Source organism: Scyliorhinus torazame, chromosome 10 (assembly GCF_047496885.1).
Source record: "Scyliorhinus torazame isolate Kashiwa2021f chromosome 10, sScyTor2.1, whole genome shotgun sequence".
In the NCBI taxonomy this organism is placed as follows: domain Eukaryota; kingdom Metazoa; phylum Chordata; class Chondrichthyes; order Carcharhiniformes; family Scyliorhinidae; genus Scyliorhinus; species Scyliorhinus torazame.
The window spans coordinates 228,644,195-228,666,144 of record NC_092716.1 but is presented as its reverse complement, the minus strand read 5'-3'; the positions used below and the strand labels follow the sequence as shown (position 1 = coordinate 228,666,144).

General features: G+C 46.4%; 1 protein-coding gene across 3 annotated transcripts in view; it reads left to right on the top strand.

The window, feature by feature from the left end:
- Positions 1 to 4,073, top strand: part of LOC140384641 (uncharacterized) — a 508,791-nt gene extending 504,718 nt beyond the window's left edge. For all 3 annotated transcript variants that reach the window (XM_072466529.1, XM_072466530.1, XM_072466528.1), the window contains one exon: positions 642 to 4,073. In XM_072466529.1, the coding sequence (XP_072322630.1) occupies positions 642 to 2,503 (1,862 nt within the window). In that variant the 3' untranslated portion in view covers positions 2,504 to 4,073. The remainder of the gene's footprint in view (positions 1 to 641) is intronic.
- The last annotated feature ends 17,877 nt before the right edge of the window (positions 4,074 to 21,950 follow it).

The window sequence follows — 21,950 nt, the reverse complement described above, 5'->3', positions numbered from 1 at the left end:
TCGGAAACCAGCTGACAGGCGATGGATGGGCCCAAGTTGCCTCACAATTCTGCTTATCCACCTGGGATGGCAGCCTCCATTGCTTTGAGCTCCTCACCATCTATCTCCTTATCCTTAGTAATGACTGAGATTACATTAAGTGCCCTGAGGAAAACCCCCATCTCCTTTGTTTTGCAGTGACTGTGCCTGACAATGCAGCAAACTGTAATATTATGAATTGTCTAGATGTTTTTCATCTGTAAAGTTGCCGCCTTCACTATTGTTCCTCCATGTGCAAATCTCACCATGGAAACTGCTCATGGGACTCATTGACCACCAGGAGGAGTATTTGTTGTGGGGTTAGGCTAACTTATTTCCCCTTTTCTCTTATTTCTCATTCTGCTTATAGCAGCTGTGTTGTTTATTGTTTTTTCTTCTGAGTCTTATAATAGGCACAAATACGTGTAAAAAAATCCAAATCAAATACAACAAGTAATTAAATTACCTAAACCTATATACTATAGAACTGATGTTTTATCTTCTGCAGGAACATAATTTTAGATGGTATGTGGAATGTACAGATACAATAACTGCTGCTTTTATTATTTATATTGCAACCTTCAGATTAAATGGCATTTTTTTTTCTTTTTGATCCATTTTAGCAAAACCTGATGAATTTCCCAACAAACCATTAGGCCAGGAAATTTCTGTCACTTTAATACCAGAGAAGAATAACATCATAATCAATGGCAAGAATGAAAAGGTTAATTCTCTTCCAAATGACTTTGAACCTGATAATAAGGTAGACCGAAAAACACCAGAACAATGCCATATCCAGCCTTCTGTCCCTGAGCCTGTGGAAAAGAGAGAGGCTTCTTCTCCAGAAAAGAATGAGAATCCATGTCCAGAGGAGAACCACGCTCATTTAGTGGAAGTTTGTGAAGCTCAAGCTCTCCTCAATGAAAACTCTAGGTCCCCTAAAAAAGACCAAACCCAGTTACCAAAAGAAGATGAAGCAGTGCTTTCAGAAATGATTGTACTTCCTAGCCCAGAAAAAGATTCAAAGCAGCCTCTTGAGAAGAACGACATTGTACCTGATCAAATCAGTGAGAATTGTATTGCAGAAAATAATACAATCCCAAATTTAAAAGAAGTTAACTTTTTGGTTCCAGAAAGAGAAAGCACCAACCCTCCAGAAGAGAGCATGATTAATTGGCAAGACAAGAGAAACATTGAGTATAGAGAAAGAACTGAAATAGCTGAAACTCATTCCCCGCAGGAACAATCTGATTGCGATTCAGAAATTAATCAAGTTTCAGTTCTTAAAAATATGGCGACAAAGTCGCCACAGAAATACCAGGCACTTGCTTCAGAGACAATGGATGAACAGTCGCTGGATGAAGAATATAACAGTGATAAACCCTCTCCACGGAGAAGTGATAGACAGATGGATATGGAAAAACGTGAAAATGTACCATTACCTTTCCCAGAGCCTCCACCTGCAATGGTGTTCGCTGAGGAAATGCATCTTCTGCCCCCAAACCCAGAAGAAACATTGCATATATATTCTGGCCCCAATGTCCCACAACAATTGCAAGCATATTCCCCTGTTCATCAGCCACTCTCTATGCCCTCAGTGAAACTCACAAACCCAGAAAAGGAGAACTCATCCTTCACTGATTTGATGCAAGAAACTTCAATTGATTTGAACAGCTCAGAAATAAAAGGTGTGGATGAGTTCCAAAGTGAAAGACGTGTTTCAAATGTTTCTCAGTATGACAATTTATCAGATACTGAGTATATGTATGATCAGATTATTTCAGAATCTCAATTATTTGAGATTCAATATGATGAAAATGATGCACTTGTTCTGAAGGAGCATGTGTGTGCAGAACCAGCAGAAGCACCTAAACCATTATTGGTATTAGAATTGTCAGATAAACCAAGATCTTCTGAACAGGACTCAACGTTGATTCAACAGACCTGGGACATTTACAGCCCTGAAAACCATGCAATGCCTTCTGCTCAGCAAAGTCCTTCCAAATATTCACCAACTGTTCACAAACAGGACCCCATAAGGAATGTAAATTTCCAGAGTCCTGAGCATCTGATTGCTATCACGCAGGCCTCGCCTGTCAGGCAGTGTTTAAATAGTCCGTGCAAAATAGTCAGGTCCATGACTTCAGTTCATGTGGCACATGGAGCTGAACAAAATCTTCTGAACTTCAAGCACATGGCATTGCCTGTACAGGATGACACACAGTTGGTTGCAACCTGTGATGAAAAAGGAACTTGTACAATCAGGGAGGCTAACTCACCTGAAGCTAATATTACAGTTACAAATGTGATCATAGATAAAACTGTAAGCCTGGCAAAAATGCCAACTCATCCTATTGTATCTTCCCCTCTTACTGATACCAATATGCAACAAGAACATGTCACAGCTGCAACAGAAAGTTTAGGCACAGAAATTTGTTTGGAAATGTCTCCGGAGTCCCAAGATTGTGAATCTGCTACATTATGACAGCAGCCATTCCATTTTAACCATAATACACATGTACAAAATTTCATCAATTACAAATGTTCCAAAATACTACAAGCATTTCATAATAGCAGCCATACATTTTCCAAATTTTCAATTAATTGGTTAATTCGGCTTTATTGATTGCGGTATGGATATTGAGTCATTGCAGAAACCTATGCAAACTGTATAATTTCATAACTTTAAAATGTTACATCATATTGATCATCATTCTGCGCATCTCTCATAAAATATGAATGCAGGTAAATATATTTTAACATTGTGTAAAATCTTTTATGATTATTTTTGGCCTATGTAATTGCCGGTAAAATGCCCATCTTATAGCAGAGTTTAGGCTGATGCACAACCACCACCAAAACGCTTTGAAAATTTGAACGGGAGTGAGCAGGCTCACTATATGGCACATTGTAACACAGCCTGTCACACAAGTAGCTTTTACACCATTTTCTGAAGTGGACTGATTTTTTTTCATTCATGCCACAAGATGTGTGGCAAACAGGCAACGCAGATTGGATTTCTCATGAGTTATTTCTACCCTGCTTAATTTTGGTGCATACTGGTCCACACTGAAACAGTATAATGCTTTGGCTGGAAATGGTAACATCATGGATAGATGAAACTCTTTTAGCTCCTGGAATATTGCACAAATGTACTTTGAAGAAAAGAAGTTACAGAATTTGCATTCTTTACAACATCCTTGAAGTGGTTTAGTAAATATTTAGACAGTAGGAGTTTCTGACATGTTTTTAGTTTCCTATTTTTATAGTTTTTAAGGATGTAAAAAAAAAAAAATCATTTAAATAGCTGTGATGTGCTGCCTAAGGACCGGAAATGTAGTTGTTGATGTCTACTGTAAATTTTAGAACAATAATTTGACAAAGGAGTGCTGGAACTATGCTTGTGATTACACTTTTTTTTTAAGAGGGGAAAAAAATTTGAAGCCATTCCCTAACACTTGCTTTGCCTGTAATAATCCAGATACATTTTGGTCAATATTGGGAAGCTTGTACTGTGTGACATCAACACAGGAATATAGTATTCTTGCTTGATGACCACTTGCAAACAGTGAATATTTGCAGCAAACAGAAGAGAATGTGTAGTGGTGTTCTGAGCATACAAAATGTTAGGTATGTAATATGCATTTTAGTGAAAGAAATATTAACCCCAAAAATTGAATGGATGTATTTAACTGATGTGTGATGTACATAGTTTTTTTTGTAAAGACTGTTTAATTTTGCACTTTCTACGATAGGCTCAAGTTAGCTTTTTCTTTAAAAAGCTATAAGGTTTCAATGATGGGTTGATAACGGGAAAATAATTTTGTTCTACTTGTTAAAATTTTGTAAATTTACTTTTGCAGGGCATCTACGTTGCCCATTATTCTTTTTATCTCATTTGAAAACATGTGAATAACTTGGGATAATGTGGAAACATTATTATGTGTCATGCACCAACAATGTTGTAAACAAAGCTTTAAGAATGCTTTTGATATGTTGCATTGTGTTTTGTAGCTTAAATTTAACATGGTGAAAATATCATTGCATAAAAAATATATTCTTGACTTGTGTAAATTTTGCTTAACAGTCAAACTACTAAAACAGAAAAAGGAGTTGATTTTAACTACTCACCTGGCAGAAAGCAGCTGGCTGGCCAGTTTAAAATGAACAGGTTATACCTGCTCAGATCCTAACCATTTCTGTTTAAACTTGCCAGGTGTTGCAGGTAAGTGGAACACCCGCCTAAATTTAGGAGTAACTTGGACCCTAAAAAACTTTTACCCATGTCTGTAGCAGCAAGTCTGAAGACAGAGATGTTCCTTTCCTTTCCTAGGGCCAGGGAGAGCTACAAGGTACTTTCTATTTATTGATGCTATGTAAAAGAATAGTGCCTTTTCACTTTGATATCACATTCTGTATAAATGATGCTTCATGAATGACTGGTTTCACTGGATTTAAACCCTTTCCCCCTCATCCACCAATGCTGAACACCAGGGATGTCTCTCATTAATAATGCTTACAATATGGCAGCACGCTCAAAAATAAGTGTAGTGGGGATGGTAAATCTGACTTTACGTTAACTTCTATATTGGGTGCGATCGAACTAAATGGGAACTATGTAACATTGTGAGCGTGTTTGGCCACGTATTTCCAAGCGCCGAGAACACGACGGCCTCAGAAGGGAACGCGCGGCCGAGTCCGCACTTAGTCCCATTTCCTGCACTGAGGAGTTTCGGTGAGTGGGGCTCCTCAGTGCAGGAAACGTGACGAAGTGCGGACTCGGCCTCGCGTTCCCTTCTGAGGCCGTCGTGTTCTCTCGACCCCCAGGTTCGACCCCGAACCGCCCCCCCAAAGCCTCAACACACCTATAAGGGGGTCCTCGCCCCCACCCCACAAACCCATCTCACATGCTCAGGGAACCCCGGCCCGATCGCCACTGCGCAGAAAATGCCAGCTTGGCTCAGCCAGCCTGGCACCCTAGCCGTGCCCATGTCCACTGGCAGTGCCACCTGGGCACATTGGCAGTGCCAGGCTGGCACCCAAGTGGCTCTGCCAGGCTGGCACCAGCTGTGTCAGGGTACCACACTACCCAGAGGGTAACTGCTTGGGGGCATCCGATCCCCTGGGAGACCACACAGGTTCCATTCCATCTGGTCCCCGTTTGTGGGGACCAGTACTGAATGGCACATGCCCGAGGTCTCCAAAGTGAAGGGGATAGATCTCAACATCTTAGTTACCTCAAGGAACTGCATATTAGTGTGAGACTAGTTGTCTCACTCTAATTTGCAGATTTGCCAAAAAGTGATCTGGCCCACAACGGGTGGGCTTTGCATCACGACGTCTCACAAGATCACGTTAGATCTTGCGAGGTGTGTCAAGCCGGGTAGATCCCGGGAGCGGTGTCTCCTGGCATTTACCAGCCACGTGCGCTGTTTTCAGATGCAGCGTGATCAATAGATTGCATCCATTGTTTCGGTTAGTGAACAAAATCCTTTAAAAAACATATTGTTAATATTCATTCTTTGGTTCTTTTGTGGGAGAGATTACGGGGATACCTAATGCAAGTCTCTCAGAATAAATCATCTTACAAACGAGATATGAAGAGAAATTGCATCCAACTAATTAATAAATTCACCAGAATTTTAGTAGAAAACCTATTTATCTCAGGGATAGTAGAATTTAATAAATCAGAAACTGATCTATTTGATAAAAGAGTATTACCATTGAAAACAGTAAAAGAGGATGCAGGCACAAAGTGGATGGAAAAAGAAGACAAAAAGAAAGAAAATGTTACGCTAATACCCAACCAGCAGATATTAACTCATGGCAAAGAGAGAAACAAAGAGGCTAGGAATGTTTGATGATTTGGAAACATCAGCTGGAGTGAATGAAACCACAGACTACTGAATTTTACATCCCCGGCAGTGGCCGCCAGTCCTGGTGGCACGGCTGGGATCTGAGACCTGCCAGCCATTTAATTGGCTGGTTGGTAGCTCTTATAGGCAGGTCTTCCTCCCTGATGAGTCAAACCAATTTATGGCCCAGCATCTATAAATTGGCTGCTAGGCAAGCACGAGAGGGCTTTTTCCCTGACTTTCACACCAGGGGGCAGGTACTCTGCCCCAGCTCAAAATCCAACACTATAATTTGAGGTACAATTTCCTCAGTGGCTGTCAATTTTTTTATAATCTTGATTCAGTCAAGATGCTTTTCCTTAAATATAAGACACTTTCAAGGTGACAAAGCTCCTAAACAGCACCTAATATAAACAGCACTGTTAATATTTTGTGTATTGCGATTCCAAGACAAAATGCTCTGGTTTGAGATACTCGTGGAAATTGTAAAACGAGCAACAGCATCTGAAGGGCCAACACTACAGAATTCTTAAACTCACACTTTATCCTTGTCTTTATCCTTTTCCTGCTTCCATTTGGAAATGTGCCCAAATATTGGCAAAGTGCTCTGTACTGAAACCAATGCACGATTCTAAATCTGCTTCAAAGTTCTTGTTGGACAAACAGAAACAGGAAATCAAACAGCAAAGGAAATCCCCCTTCATCTGCAGTTCAAGGTATCTGTAGGAGGATGAAAATGTACTGTAAAATGGAGGGGGGGGGGGGTGGTGGGGGGAGAACAGGATGACTGGTGCGGGAAATGGAAAAAGCTTCTGTTGCAGTACGTGGTGCCCTTTTATGTTTAGTGCTTTGTCATTACTTCTTTGTATTTCCAGATTTTCTTCAACCTGAAATCAAATTCTCACATTGCTGTGGTGACCTCTGGATTACGAATCCAGTAGCATGTACTGAAATGTGCACATTCTTTTAAAGCCGCCCCAAAATGTAAAAGAAAGTCACACAAGGATACATGAAAAAAGTGAATAGTTCTTTTAATGCTAACTTTTATTCAAGGGGTGCCTGTGGAGTGGAGATGTAGGAAATACATCCTATAACAATGGTTATATCAATGTTGGGCATTGATAGAATTATACTTCTCTCAAATGATGATCACAATCCAATAACCTTTTAATCGTCATTACCTAAGGTCACTGATGCACAATCAATGACCACTAAAGCGAGGTTGTAGTCCAACTGAAGGCTTTAATAAGTTAGATGTTTCCCCCAGCAGCTCAGGTACAGAATAAAGGCTGCTGGGGCGGCACGGGCTCTTATACCCCACCTAGCAGGGCGGAGCGATCATACAGCTTGACCAATAGGAGCATACAATATCTACCAATGGTGTTCAGCATTACCAGGTACCGTAATACCTCTACACAGACTACCACATTCACCCCCTGTTAAAAAAGAGTCCGGCGGGGGGGCTTGGCCTGATACTACAAACATGGCAACGTGGTAGAATTAGTTACGGAGATACCGTAATACCTCCGTGCAGCGTTTTGTAACTATTTACAATTCCATTAACTATTTATGATTTAAATTTACAATTTAAAATGAAGCAATCAGTTGATCGGGGGCCCTGGTTGTCCTCTGTGATCGTCGGAGCTTCGGTGGTGACTCCTGTGGAGGCTCGGGCATCTGTGACTCCGGGAGCGTGGCCTCGATCTCTGGCAGCTTCGACACCCCTAGACGGTGCTGGTGGGGAGTACGGTTGACCTGGGAAGGGAGCGCCTGTGGGGTGCGTCGGTGGGTGGGGAGGGCCGGCGGAAGGACCAATCCTCCTGTAAGGTGCCCTGGTGGAGGGGAGGGTGGGACTGGTGGCTGGGGTGTGTGTGGGGCTCCGGCGGGCGCCAGATCTCGTAGGGAGACCGTATCTTGTCGGCCGTCGGGGTACGTCACGTAGGCACATTGGGGGTTAGCGTGGAGAAGATGGACCCTCTCGAACAACAGGTCCGACTTGTGCGCCCGCACGTGTTTTCGGAGCAGGATGGGTCCGGGAGCTGCCAGCCAGGCCGGGAGCGAGGTCCCAGAGGAGGACTTCCTGGGGAAGGCAAGGAGACGTTCGTGAGGTGTCTGCTTGGTTGTGGTACAAAGCAGTGACCGGATGGAGTGGAGGGCATCCAGGAGGAAATCCTGCCAGCGGGAGACTGGGAGATTCCTGGACCGTAGGGCCAGTAGGACGGTCTTCCATACCGTTCCATTCTCCCTCTACCTGTCCGTTACCCCGGGAGTTGTAATTGGTCGTCCTGCTCGAGGCGATGCCCTTGCTGAGCAGGAATTGACGCAGTTCATCGCTCATAAAGGAGGACTCTCTATCACTATGTATGTAGGCGGGGAACCCGAACAGTGCAAAGATGCTATGGAGGGCCTTGATGACGGTGGTTGTCATGTCGGGGCAGGGGATGGCGAATGGGAACCGGGAGTACTCGTCAATCACGTTCAGGAAGTACGTGTTGTGGAGGGGAGAGGGCCTTTGAAGTCCATGCTGAGGCGTTCAAAGGGACGGGAAGCCTTTATCAGGTGCGCTTTCTCTGGTCGGTAGAAGTGCGGTTTGCACTCCGCGCAGATTTGGCAGTCCCTGGTGGCTGTCCTGACCTCCTCGATGGAGTGAGGCAGGTTGCAGGTCTTGATAAAGTGGAAAAAGCGAGTGACTCCAGGGTGGCAGAGGTCCTCGTGGAGGGCTCGGAGGCGGTCCACTTGTGCGGTGGCACATGTGTCGCGGGACAGGGCATCAGGAGGCTCGTTTAGCTTCCCGGGACGATACAAGATCTCATAGTTGTAGGTGGAGAGTTCGATCCTCCACCACAAGATTTTATCGTTTTTTATCTTGCCCCGCTGTGCATTATTGAACATGAAAGCAACCGACCGTTGGTCAGTGAGGAGAGTGAATCTCCTGCCGGCCAGGTAATGCCTCCAATGTCGCACAGCTTCTACTATGGCCTGGGCCTCCTTTTCAACTGAGGACCGGCGGATTTCAGAGGCATGGAGGGTACGTGGGAAGAAGGCCACGAGCCTGCCGACTTGGTTGAGGGTGGCCGCAAGAGCTACGTCAAGACGCGTCGCTCTCGACCTGGAAGGGGAGGGACTCGTCGATGGCGTGCATCGTGGCCTTTGTAATGTCTGTTTTGATGCGGCTGAAGGCCTGGGGGGGGCCTCTATCGACAGGGGAAAAGCTGTGGATTGGATCAGGGGACGGGCCTTGTCCGCATAGTTGGGGACCCACTGGGCATAGTAACTGAAAACCCCTAGGCAGCGCTTCAGGGCCTTGGAGCAGTGAGGGAGGGGGAACTCCATAATGGGGTGCATGCGCTCAGGGTCGGGGCCTATAACTCCATTTCGCACTACGAAGCCGAGGATGGCTAGGCGGTCGGTGCTAAACACGCATTTATCCTTGTATGTAAGGTTAAGGATCTTTGCGGTCTGGAGGAATTTTCGGAGGTTGGTGTCATGGTCCTGCTGGTCGTGGCCGCAGATGGTGACATTATCGAGATACAGGAATGTTGCCCGTAAACCGTACCGGTCAACCATTCGGTCCATCTCGCGCTGGAAGACCGAGACCCCGTTGGTGACACGGAAGCGAACCCTTAAGAAGTGATAGAGCCGCCCATCTGCCTTGAAAGCAGTGTATTTGCGGTCACTAGTGCAGATGGGGAGCTGGTGGTAGGTGGACTTAAGATCCACCGTGGAGAAGACCTTGTAATGCGCGATCCTGTTTACCAGGTCGGATATGCGGGGGAGAGGGTACGCATCCATCTGAGTAAACCTGTTGATGGTCTGACTAGTCAATGACCATCCTATGCTTCTCCCCGGTCTTTACCACCACTACTTGAGCTCTCCAGGGACTGTTGCTGGCTTCAATGACTCCTTCCCTCAGTAGCCTTTGGACCTCTGACCTAATAAAGATCTGATCCTGGGCACTGTACCATCTGCTCTGGTGGCAACGGGTTTGCAATCCGGGGTGAGGTTCGCAAACTGGGAAGGTGGATCGACCTTAAGGGTCGCGAGGCCGCAGGCAGTGAGGGGGGTATAGGGCCGCCGAATTTGAAAGTTAAACTTTGGAGATTACACTGGAAGTCTAAACCTAGGAGTGTGGCCGCGCAGAGGTGGGGAAGGATGTAGAGCCGGTAATTTTTAAACTCCCTTCCCTGGACTGTGAGGTTTGCTACACAAAACCCCTTTATCTCTACTGAGTGGGAACTGGAGGCCAGGGAGATTTTTTGATTAACAGGGTGGACGAGGAGAGAACAGCGCCTTACCGTATCGGGGTGTATGAAGCTCACCGTGCTCCCAGAGTCGATTAAGCAGGACGTCTCGTGCCAGTTGATAAGTACAGTCATTGTAGCAGTTGAGAGTGTTCGAGGCCGGGACTGATCCTGAGTCACCGAGGCTAATCGCAGCAGTTAAGTGTTCTCTTTGGGCAGTGTGTGGTCAGCCGAGCTGGGGTCCTGGGGGTCCATCCAAGATGGCGACTACCATTGGTCGCACATGGCTGGGGGTGCACAAAATGGCGCCGCCCATCCATCTAACATGGCGTCCGCGGGACAAGATGGCGGCACCCGGGGGCCGCACGTGGCCCTGGAGTAGGAAGATGGCGGCGCCGGCTGGCCGCACGGGGACCGTGGAGAGGTTCATGGTGGCAGTCCGCATTCGCCGCCGGAGACCGCGGCAACCGCACGGGCCTGGCATACCACCACGAAATGGCCCTTTTTACCGCATCCCTTGCAGGTGGATGCGCGGGCCGGGCAGCGCTGGCGGGGGTGCTTGGCCTGCCCGCAAAAGTAGCAGCGGGGCCCCCCGGGGTTGCCAAGCCACCTTGCAGCACAAGCTTGTGGGGGGATGGGGGATGTCTCGGGGTTGGTTGCGGAGGGGTTCCACGCTGCCCAGGGGGCTGCCGCGTGGTCAGGAACATAAGCGTGGCCGTTTCTGGAGGCCACATCCAGGGAGCCTGCAAGGGCCCGTGCCTCCTTGAGACCTAGAGTTTCTTTTTCCAGCAATCGCTGGCGGATTTGGGAGGACAGCATACCTGCCACGAAAGCGTCCCGGACCAAGAGTTCTGTGTATTCGCTTGCCGAAACTTGCGGACAGCTGCAGTTTCTCCCCAACGCCAGGAGTGCACAGTAGAATTCTTCCAGCAATTCCCCAGGGATTTGTCACCTTGTTGCTAGCAGATGTCGGGCGTAGACCTGGTTTACCGGGCAAATGTAATGTCCTTTTAGCAGCTCTATTGCTGCATCAAAGTCTTCCGCTTCCTCGATGAGAGTGTAAATCTCCGGGCTCACCCTCAAATGCAGGACTGGAATTTTCTGTTCTCCCATGGGTGTGTTTTCGGCCGTTCCGAGATATCCTTTAAAACATGTCAGCCAGTGCTTGAAGATTGCCGCTGAGTTCGCCGCGTGGGGGCTGAGTTGCAGACACTATGGCTTGATTCGGAGCTCCATCCTTTTAAATCTAGCTTATTAAATTGATGCACGATCAATGACCACTAAAGCGAGGTTGTAGTCCAACTAAAGGCTTTAATGAGCTAGATGTTTCCCCCAGCAGCTCAGGTACAGAATGAAGGCTGCTGGGGTGGCACGGGCTCTTATACCCCGCCTAGCAGGGCGGAGCTACCATACAGCATGACCAATAGGAAGCATACAATATCTACCAATGGTGTTCCAGCATTACCAGGTACCGTAATACCTCTACACAGACTACCACAGTCACAAATGAAAGATGGCTACTTCAGCAAGATACTGGAAAAATGCACAGTTTGCAGCCCAATTTCTTTTAACAAAGTTCTTCAAAGGGTGGGAAAGAAGGGGGGTTCGATCTTCAGGTGGGGGGGGACCTTTGAAGATTGGGGGACTGGCTCCCCACTAAGGTCAAACCACTCCCCTTCCTTACTGCCCACCCACAGCCTTAAATCCATCCCCTCCTCCCTGACCTGCCTTAACCCTGCCTGCAGAAGGCCCCATACTTATCTGTCTCTGGGCATCCATGATCCTTCATCCTCCTCCTCTTGCAGTCCCAGCAGCATCCACAAACACATATTGGTGCCACTGGGACTAATGAAGCTGCTGGCCAATCAGATTTGCTGGCAATTCCAAAGGGACCTCTCCAGTGAGGGGCAAAAGTTCAATTAGGCCCTTGTTTAGCACCTCCACCCCCCCCCCCTCCCCCCGGAATGCTTTATGGCTGCTGGGTGGGTCAGCATGTTGGCTCCACGCCAACATTGTTTCCGGTGGGGTGACTTGCCTCCCCACCAAATATTCAGTCCAGTGTCCCTTGGTCAACACCCTGCAATAGAAAGCACCAACAATAACCTTCCCATAACATCATTATTGCAGCCACTTATACAAACAAAAAATAACTAGTCACCCTTACTTAGTTCCAAACTCCCTGTCTTGCAGGTGCCTTTGCCTGACCGAGTGCTCCTACATTATGCTACCCCAGTGGCTGCAGTACAGCGATTAGAAGATGTTGATTTTCACTGAGGGAGACTGCAGATGTCCATACAGAACACTCTGCAGCAGCTCTGTTTGTGAGGGAGGGCTGGGGGCATTTACTTTCTGTGCTGATTGAAGCGCCCTTTAAAGATGGCGTCTGATCTCTGTAGAACCGACCTTGCCAACATATCAGGCCTCGTCCCACCAGCCTGACGGCGTAAAGCCCACCCACTGATTTTTGTTTTCAGAGTGCCAGAAAATCTGGTCTAGAGACTCGGCTGTGCAGCTGGAGAGCTCCACGCTGGTTTTCAGTCAGAGCCTGACACAGTGAAAAAAGATGGGGCACTCTGACTGAAACCCTAGGGCCTCTGAGGAACAAAGGGACCTTGGCATATTTGTCCATAGATCTCTGAAGACAGAAGGGCAGGTTAATAGGCTGGTGAAAAAGACATATGGGATATCAATCGATGCATCGATTACAAAAGCAGGGAAGTCATGTTGGAGATGTATAGAACCTTGGTGAGGCCACAGCTGCAGTACTGTATGTAATTTTGGTTGCCATATTATTGGAAGGATGTGATTGTACTGGAGATGGTGCAGAGGCGATTCACCAGGATGTTGCCTGGGATGGAACATTTCATTTATGAAAAGAGGTTGGATAGACGGGTTGTTTTCGCTGGAGCAGAGAAGACTGGGGTAGCCTGATTGAGGTGTACAAGATTATGAGGGACATGGACAGGGTAGATAGGGATCAGCAGTTCCCCTTCGCTGAAGGGTCAGTCACAAGGGGACACGTGTTTAAGTTGAGAGGCAGGATGTTTAGGGGGGATTTGAAGATAAACCTTTTTTTCACCCAGTCAAAAGAACAACTTTTAGTTACTTGCTAAATTATAGAACAGACTAGACATTAGATTAAAATTTAGATTGAAATTAGCCCTTAAATTAAATCATTCCTTAAAAATTACCCCTTGCGATTCCCTGTTTCACCAAACTCCAGCTGCACTCTAATGCAACAAGGCAGTGCATGCCACCTCAAAATCTTATATAGTAATGAGATCGCCTCTCATTCTTCCAAATTCAATTGAGTGTCTGCTCAGCCTGAATAATCTTTCCTCATAAGACAACCCCTTCATCCCAGAAATCAGCAGAGTGAACTTTCTCTGAACTCCTAATGCAAGTATATTAATTCTTAAGTAAGGAGATCAATTCTCTACACAGTTATGGTCTCACCAATGGGCTGTACAGTTATAGCAAGACATCCCTACTTGTATGCTTTAAATAAAACCCAATATTCCATTTGCCTTACTTGCTGTATCTTTTTGTGACTCATGTGCAATGACACCCAGATCCCTCTGCACTGTAGCATTCACCAGTCTCTCTCCTTTTAAATAATACTTTTCTATTCTTCGTGGCAAAGTGGGCAATCTAACATATATCCCCACACAATACTTCATATGCCAAATTTTTGTCCACTCACTTAACCTATCACTATCTCCTTGTAGGTTCTTTGCATCGCCCTTACAACTTGCTTCCCTGCCTCTGTGTATCAACAAATTTGGCTACAGTCGCTTTTTGGCTCAGTCGCTTCATCCAAGTTATTGATGTGGCCAGGTCAGATCTCTTTCCTGATGCAGCCCTGCCAGCTGGGAATTTAACCGACCGGGGGACCAGAAGCCCGCCCCAAGAAGGCAGACAGCTAATTTACATAGTTAAAGGCCCTATTAAAGACATTTTCCATTGCCGATGGCAGAGCGATTTCCTGCCTCAAGGGGAGCCAGCAGTTATGTGGAGATGGTCCCCCCAGTGGCAGACCCGCAGGAAAGGCCTCACGGGCCAAAGAAGGGTTCACCGACAGTGAAGGCAATCCCTGCAGCCCCAGAGATTTCCCCTCTGACCTTCCCTATGATTTTTTTTTTTAATTCAGCACTGAGCACCTCTCTTGATGGCACTGCTGAGGCTTCAGAGCTGCTGGCACTGTGATTGTGATTCGGCAGGCCCGCCAACCATACTGAATTGGTCACTGGACATGCAGGTGTCCAATTAGGAGGTTGCCTGTGGTAAAGTGGCAAGCAGTTCTCATTGCCGACAAGTGCAGCTTTGGTAACCATTTTGACGCTGAATTTAGGGTCCCCATTCACCTGATAAAATTCAGCCCAATGTTTCATCAGAACCCATTTCCTACATGGGTAGTGCTTTGTCCAGAGCTTTGAAGTTCGTCTGTTCTTTTTATTTGGAGGATGTTTGGCGGTCTGTTTGGAACTGGATATGGTCATACCATTGTTTCTCTGTTTATCTTATGAAATATCGTCAAAGGAGCAACATGTTATTGGATTCTGTAAAGAGGGAAAGACCTAGTTGGTTTTCCTTTCTTTTGTCATGGCCTTTTCCTGCATGCCTCTGTGATTGCCTGTCCCTCCTGTCCCTATTCTGCCTCCATTCTACACATATATGGGCATTCCCATGCTGCCCGAACTTCGTGACCCACCATTTTCGCTGACCTTTAGTGTGACAGGTGAACCTGCTTGGTCCTCATGATCTCACTTGCTTTGTCATTCAATGTTACGTTTTTGTATGGCTTGTTCATCAGAGGGCCTGGAGCTCACACCAGCGCTACTTTGTCCTGTCGTGGACTCTCCTGCGAAGCTCTCTTCAGCAGATTCAGTTGTGAATTCCTGGCCTGTTTGTGTCTCTGGCCCTCTCTTCCTTCGTCCAAAAAGATCCATCTTCAATTCTTCACCCAGTCCTGGTGCTTGCTTGCTGGCAGCTACAAAATGGAATAAGCTCTTCTCAGTAATTTCGCTCCCAGAATACGTGATGTCAGTGCACCGGGTGCGTGACCTGCTCTCGGTTGCCGCTTCTAGCGGGAAGACTTAATTGATTTTTAAAAAGTCTGCTCCTGGACTAATGCACTGACATATGGAGGAGGCGGTCTGGCCCGCTGAGCTCCGGGCCTGCGCACTGTTACATCCGGCTGATGGGACATGCATGCACGGGACAGCCGGCATTCTTGAAAGCTGGTTGCGGCCAGTATTTTTAAAAGCCGGTCGCGGCAGTTGAGTACTTCTTCCCGCGATCGGGAACACTGTGACTGATCGCTCCGCGATCCTCCCGACACCTGCCCGCGACCCACCCATGGGTCACAACCCTGCGTTTGAAAATGACTGATCTAAAGCACTGGAGTACAAGGACACAGAGGTTATGCTGCAGCTTTACAAAACCTAGTTAAACCCACTTGGAGCGCTGTGAGCAGATCTGGACACTACACCTTTAGGATATTTTGGCCTTTTAGTGCAATGTAGGTTTATAAGAATGATACCTGGACTTCAGGAGTTAAGTTATGAGGAGAGATTATACAAATTAGGCCTGTTTTCTCTAGAATTTAGAAGGTTAATGGGTGATCTGATTGAAGTCTTCAAGATATTAACAGGAAGAGCCAGGGTAGATAAAGATGAACTGTTTCCATTGGTTGGAGATTCTAGAAATGGGGGGCATAGTCTGGGTTTTTCAAACTGGGGGTTGCGACCCACGGGTGGGTAAAAGCCTCAACTGGCTTTTAGGTTGAGAATGCCAGCCGCAACCTGCCATTAAATGTGAATGCTGGAGTCTTCCCATCAAAAACGGCAGCAGAGAGCAGATAACAAGCACGGCATGTACACAGACCTCATGTGCCCTGTACATTTTGTGCTTTGGGCACAAAATCATGGAGGGGAGATTCTTCCAATTTGTAGCTGCCAGCAAGCAAGGCAACAGAACTGTGAAGAGCTGAAGATAGGTAATTTTGCAATAAGGAAGAAAGGGCAGAGACACAAACAGGTCAGGATCTCACAACTGAATCTGCTGGAGAGAGCGGCTTAGAAGAGATCACGGCAGGACAAAGCAGTACTGATGTGAGCTGTATACAGAGCTCTAGGGCCTCTGGTAAACAACCCATTAAAAATAAATCTGTAATTGGGAACAAAGCAGTATAAAGATGTTTTCTCTAGTTACCCTCTTGCTTTGTTAATTGTACCAATACAAATCAGGATGCAAAGCCCAGGGAAGCACTGGCAAATAAGAGTTGCATGCAAACTATATTTTACCTTGCAGATATATTTACAATTCTGTACAAACTGAACCTCAAATTGCAAGGGAAGGATGATGATTGCTTTCGACACTGTGAAGAAATAGATGCTTTCCAAAAGACATTGTAAGTTTAGCACATGCGAGTACAAAGCCAAAACTACTATATGTTACCCACACTAATGGACTGGCAAGCCTCACTCAGTCACATCTGGCTGTGTTGATCAACAGCCTTTGTCACTACTTTCCAGAGGAAAAGTTTCAGATTTTGAAAGAGAAGAGATGGGTAAAAATTCCTTTTGAGTTTGAGACCCTAGAATTAATTATTAACTTGCAACTGACTCCAAATGAAGAGACTGAACTTCTGTGCCTCGCCTGCGATAGCACATTAAAATCATGCCACAAGTCCATGAGGCTGTCAGTATTCTGGAGTAGCACCTCCCAGGATTATCCAGTGCTAAGTAAAACAGGCACTTTGTTGCTATTACCCTTCTCAGTGACCTACATGTGCAAGATTGGAATTTCTGTCAACGAAAAGAGGAAGACAGCACAAAGGAACTGGCTGAACTTTACACATGATATGAACAAAGAACAAAGAAAATTACAGCACAGGAACAGGCCCTTCGGCCCTCTCAGCCTGCGCCGATCCAGATCCTTTATCTAAACCTGTCTTCTATTTTCCAAGGATCTACTTCCCTCTGTTCCCAGCCTGTTCATATATCTGTCTAGATGCATCTTAAATGATGCTATCGTCAATCAGATCCTCCCTCAACCTCCGTCTTTCCAACAAAAACAATCCTAATCTACTCAACCATTCTTCATAGCTAGCACCCTCCATACCAGGCAACATCCTGGTGAACCTCCTCTGCATCCTCTCTAAAGCATCCACATCCTTCTGGTAATGTGGCGACCAGAACTGCACGCAGTATTCCAAATGTGGCCTAACCAAAGTCCTATACAACTGTAATATGACCTGCCGACTCTTGTACTTAATACCCCGTCCGATGAAGGCAAGCATGTTGTATGCCTTTTTGACCACTCTAGCGACCTGCGTTGCCACCTTCAGGGTACAATGGACCTGAACTCCCAGATCTCTCTGTACATCAATTTTCCCCAGGATTCTTCCATTGACCATATAGTCCACTCTTGAATTAGATCTTCCAAAATGCATCACCTCGCATTTGCATGGATTGAACTCCATCTGCCATTTCTCTGCCCAACTCTCCAATCTATCTATATATTGCTGTATTCTCTGACAGTCCTCCTCGCTATGTGCAACTCCACCAATCTTAGTATCATCTGCAAACTTGCTAATCAGACCACCTATACCTTCGTCCAGATCATTTATGTATATCACAAACAACAGTGGTCCGAGCACGGATCCCTGTGGAACACCACTAGTCACCTTTCTCCATTTTGAGACACTCCCTTCCACCACTACTCTCTGTCTCCTGTTGCCCAGCCAGATCTTTATCCATCTAGCTAGTTCACCCTGAACCCCATACGACTTCACTTTTTCCATCAACCTGCCATGGGAAACGTTATCAAACGCCTTACTGAAGTCCATGTATATGACATCTACAGCCCTTCCCTCATCAATTAACTTTGTCACTTCCTCAAAGAATTCTATTAGGTTTGTAAGACATGACCTTCCCTGCACAAAACCATGCTGCCTATCACTGATAAGTCTATTTTCTTCCAAATGTGAATAGATCCTATCCCTCAGTATCTTCTCCAACAGTTTGCCTACCACTGACGTCAAGCTCACAGGTCTATAATTCCCTGGATTATCCCTGCTACCCTTCTTAAACAAAGGGACAACATTAGCAATTCTCCAGTCCTCTGGGACCTCACCCGTGCTCAAGGATCCTGCAAAGATATCTGTTAAGGCCCCAGCTATTTCGTCCCTCGCTTCTCTCAGTAACCTGGGATACATACCATCTGGACCTGGGGACTTGTCCACCTTAATGCCTTTTAGAATACCCAAAACATCCCCCTTCCTTATGCCGACTTGACCTAGAGTATTTAAACATCCATCCCTAGTCTCAACATCCGTCATGTCCCTCTCCTTGGTGAAAACCGACGCAAAGTACTCATTAAGAATCTCACCCATTTCCTCTGACTCCACGCATAAATTCCCTCTTTTGTCTTTGAGTGGGCTAATCCTTTCTCTAGTTACCCTCTTGTTCCTTATATACGAATAAAAGGCTTTGGGATTTTCCTTAACCCTGTTAGCCAAAGATATTTCATGACCCCTTTTAGCCCTCTTTATTGCGCGTTTGAGATTTGTCCTACTTTCCCGCTATTCCTCCAAAGCTTCATCAGTTTTAAGTCGCCTAGATCTTATGTATGCTTCCTTTTTCATCTTAGCTAGTCTCACAATTCCACCCGCCATCCATGGTTCCCTAATCTTGCCATTTCTATCCCTCATTTTCACAGGGACATGTCTGTCCTGCACTCTAATCAACCTTTCCTTAAAAGACTCCCACATTTCAAATGTGGATTTACCCTTAAACTACTGCTCCCAATCCACATTTCCTAGCTCCTGCCAAATTTTGTTATACTTGGCCTTTCCCCAATTTAGCACTCTTCCTTTAGGACCACTCTCGTCTTTGTCCATGAGTATTCTAAAACTTACAGAATTGTGATCGCTATTCCCAAGGTAGTCACCGACTGAAACTTCAACCACCTGGCCGGGATCATTCTCCAACACCAGGTCCAGTATGGCCCCTTCCCGAGTTGGACTATTTACATACTGCTCTAAAAAAACTCTCCTGGATGCTCCTTACAAATTCTGCTCCATCTACGCCTCCAACACTACATGAGTCCCATTCAATGTTGGGGAAGTTAAAATCTCCCATCACGACCACCCTATTGCTCTTACATTTTTCTATAATCTGTCTACAAATTTGTACCTCTACTTCACGCTCACTTTTGGGAGGCCTGTAGTAAAGTCCCAACAATGTTACTGCACCCTTCCTATTTCCTAGCTCTACCCATATTGCCTCAGTGCTCGAATCCCCCATCGTGCCCTCCTTAATCACAGCTGTGATATCATCTCTGACCAATAATCCAACTCCTCCATCCCTTTTACCTCCCTCTCTATCCCTCCTGAAGCATCTATACCCTGGGATATTTAGTTGCTAGTCTTGCCCTTCCCTCAACCAAGTCTCAATAATACCAATAACATCATATTCCCAGGTATTAATCCAAGCCCAAAATTCATCTGCCTTACCTGCTACACTTCTCACATTGAAACAAATGCACCTCAGACCACCTGTCCCTTTGCGTTCATCATCTCTTCCCTGTCTACTCTTCCCCTTAGTCACATTGAGTTTATTATCTAGTACCTTACTGGCTTTAGTTGCTGCCTCTTTACTGACCTCTAACTTCCTAATCTGGTTCCCATCCCCCTGCCACATTAGTTTAAAACCTCCTCAACAGTGTTAGCAAAAGCACTCCCTCGGACATTGGTTCCAGTCCTGCCCAGGTGCAGACCATCCAATTTGTAATGGTCCCACTGCCCCCAGAACCGGTTCCAATGTCCCAAAAATCTGAACCCCCTCCCTCCTGCACCATCTCTCAAGCCATATATTCATTCTGACTATTCTTGAATTTCTACTCTGACTGTCTCGTGGCACTGGTAGCAATCCTGAGATTACTACCTTTGAGGTCCTACTTTTTAACTTATCTCCTAACTCCCTAAATTCTGATTGTAGGACCTCATCCCATTTTTTACCTATATCGATGGTGCCTATATGCACCACGACAACTGGCTGTTCACCCTCCCCCTTCAGTATGTCCTGCAGCCGATCTGAGACATCCCTGACCAGTGCACCCGGGAGGCAACATACCATTTGGGAGTCTCAGTTTCGACCACAGAAAAGCCTGTCTACTCCCCTTACGATTGAATCCTCTATGACTATAGCCCTGCCAGTCGTTTTCACGCCCTTCTGTGCAGCAGAGCCAGCCATGGTGCCATGCGCCTGGCTACTACTGCCTTCCCCTGGTGAGTCATCCCCCCTAACTGTATCCAAAACGGTATACCTGTTTTGGAGGGAGATGACCGCAGGGGACACCTGCACTGCCTTCCTGCTCTTTCTCTGCCTTTTCGTCACCAATTCCCTGCCTCTCTCACCAATCCTAATCTACGGTGTGACCAACTCACTGAACGTGCTATCCATGACCTCCTCAGCATCGCGGATGCTCCAAAGTGAGTCCATCCGCTACTCCAGAGCCATCATGCGGTCTAACAGGAGCTGCAGCTGGACACACTTCCCACACATGAAGGAGTCAGGGGCATCACCCAAGTCCCTGAGCTCCCACACTGAGCACGAGGAGCATAACACGGGTCTGGGATCTCCTGCGATTTTTACACTTTACCTTAACTGATTACAAATATAATATCAAATAATGAATAAGTGAAAGGAATAAAGATTTTACTTACCAATCACAATACTTACCAACACACGAAGAGTTAAATTTCTCCCAGCTACTGCTAATTGGAGCACTCTCCTTACCAGCCAATCAGGTCACTGCTTTGCTGTGATGTCACTCTTCAAGGTAAGTTTTTAAATGGAAAACTTACCTTCCCGACAGACCCCTGGCCACTGCTCCTGCCGATAATCTGAAGGCCACTTCTCCGGCAGCTGTGTCCCCGTCACTCTCCTCGCGTTCTTTTATCCTGTGTCCCCGCCACTCTCCTCGTGCTCTTTTATCCTGTGTCCCCGCCGCTCTCCTCGCACTCTTTCACTGAGTCTCCGCCGCTCTCCTCGCGCTCTTTCACTGAGTCCCCGCCGCTCTCCTCGCGCTCTTTCACCAGCAGTCACTCTGTCCTCCCTCCGACCGGATTCAGCTGGAAACTTCCAACAGTAAGGTTTTTTTTAAATTTACTCCCCTTCTCAGCAAGCACTCACTCCACAACCACTGCGCCCCACACAATAACACCTCAGGGAAAAGAAAAACTACTTACCAGTCACCAGCCAATCACTTACCTGCAGGCTGTGACATCACGGTTCAACTTCTTTCTACTTCTACCTGCTACCTGCCCTCGAGTCTCCCACTTGATCTTTACTCGGCTGGGATCCTTACAGTGATTTTCCCCACAACAGCCAATCAGCAGCTCCACTCTACTGCCCTCTGCTGGGTGCTTGCCTTGACTTGAACACCTACTGTGTCTTGCTCAGGTACACTTTCTGGATGCAGTGACCGCAATGCACTGATGCAAAATTTCCCCGCAACAGCCAATCAGCAGCTCCGCTCTACTGCCCTCTGCTGGATGCTTGCCTTGACTTGAACACCTAGGGTGTCTTGCTCAGGCACACTTTCTGGATGCAGTGACTGCAATGCACTGATGCAAATTTTCCCCGCAACAGCCAATCAGCGCATTGCCCTCTCCTTCTGTGAACCTGATTGGAGTGAAATTGTGAGGGTGCTTACCTGCCACATTAAAGATAAGCAAAAATGTTGTGTTGCGAAGGTCGGCAGGTGTGGGTCGCGAAGGGCGGCAGGCAGGGGTCGCGAAGGTCAACCGGCATGTATCCCGAAGGGT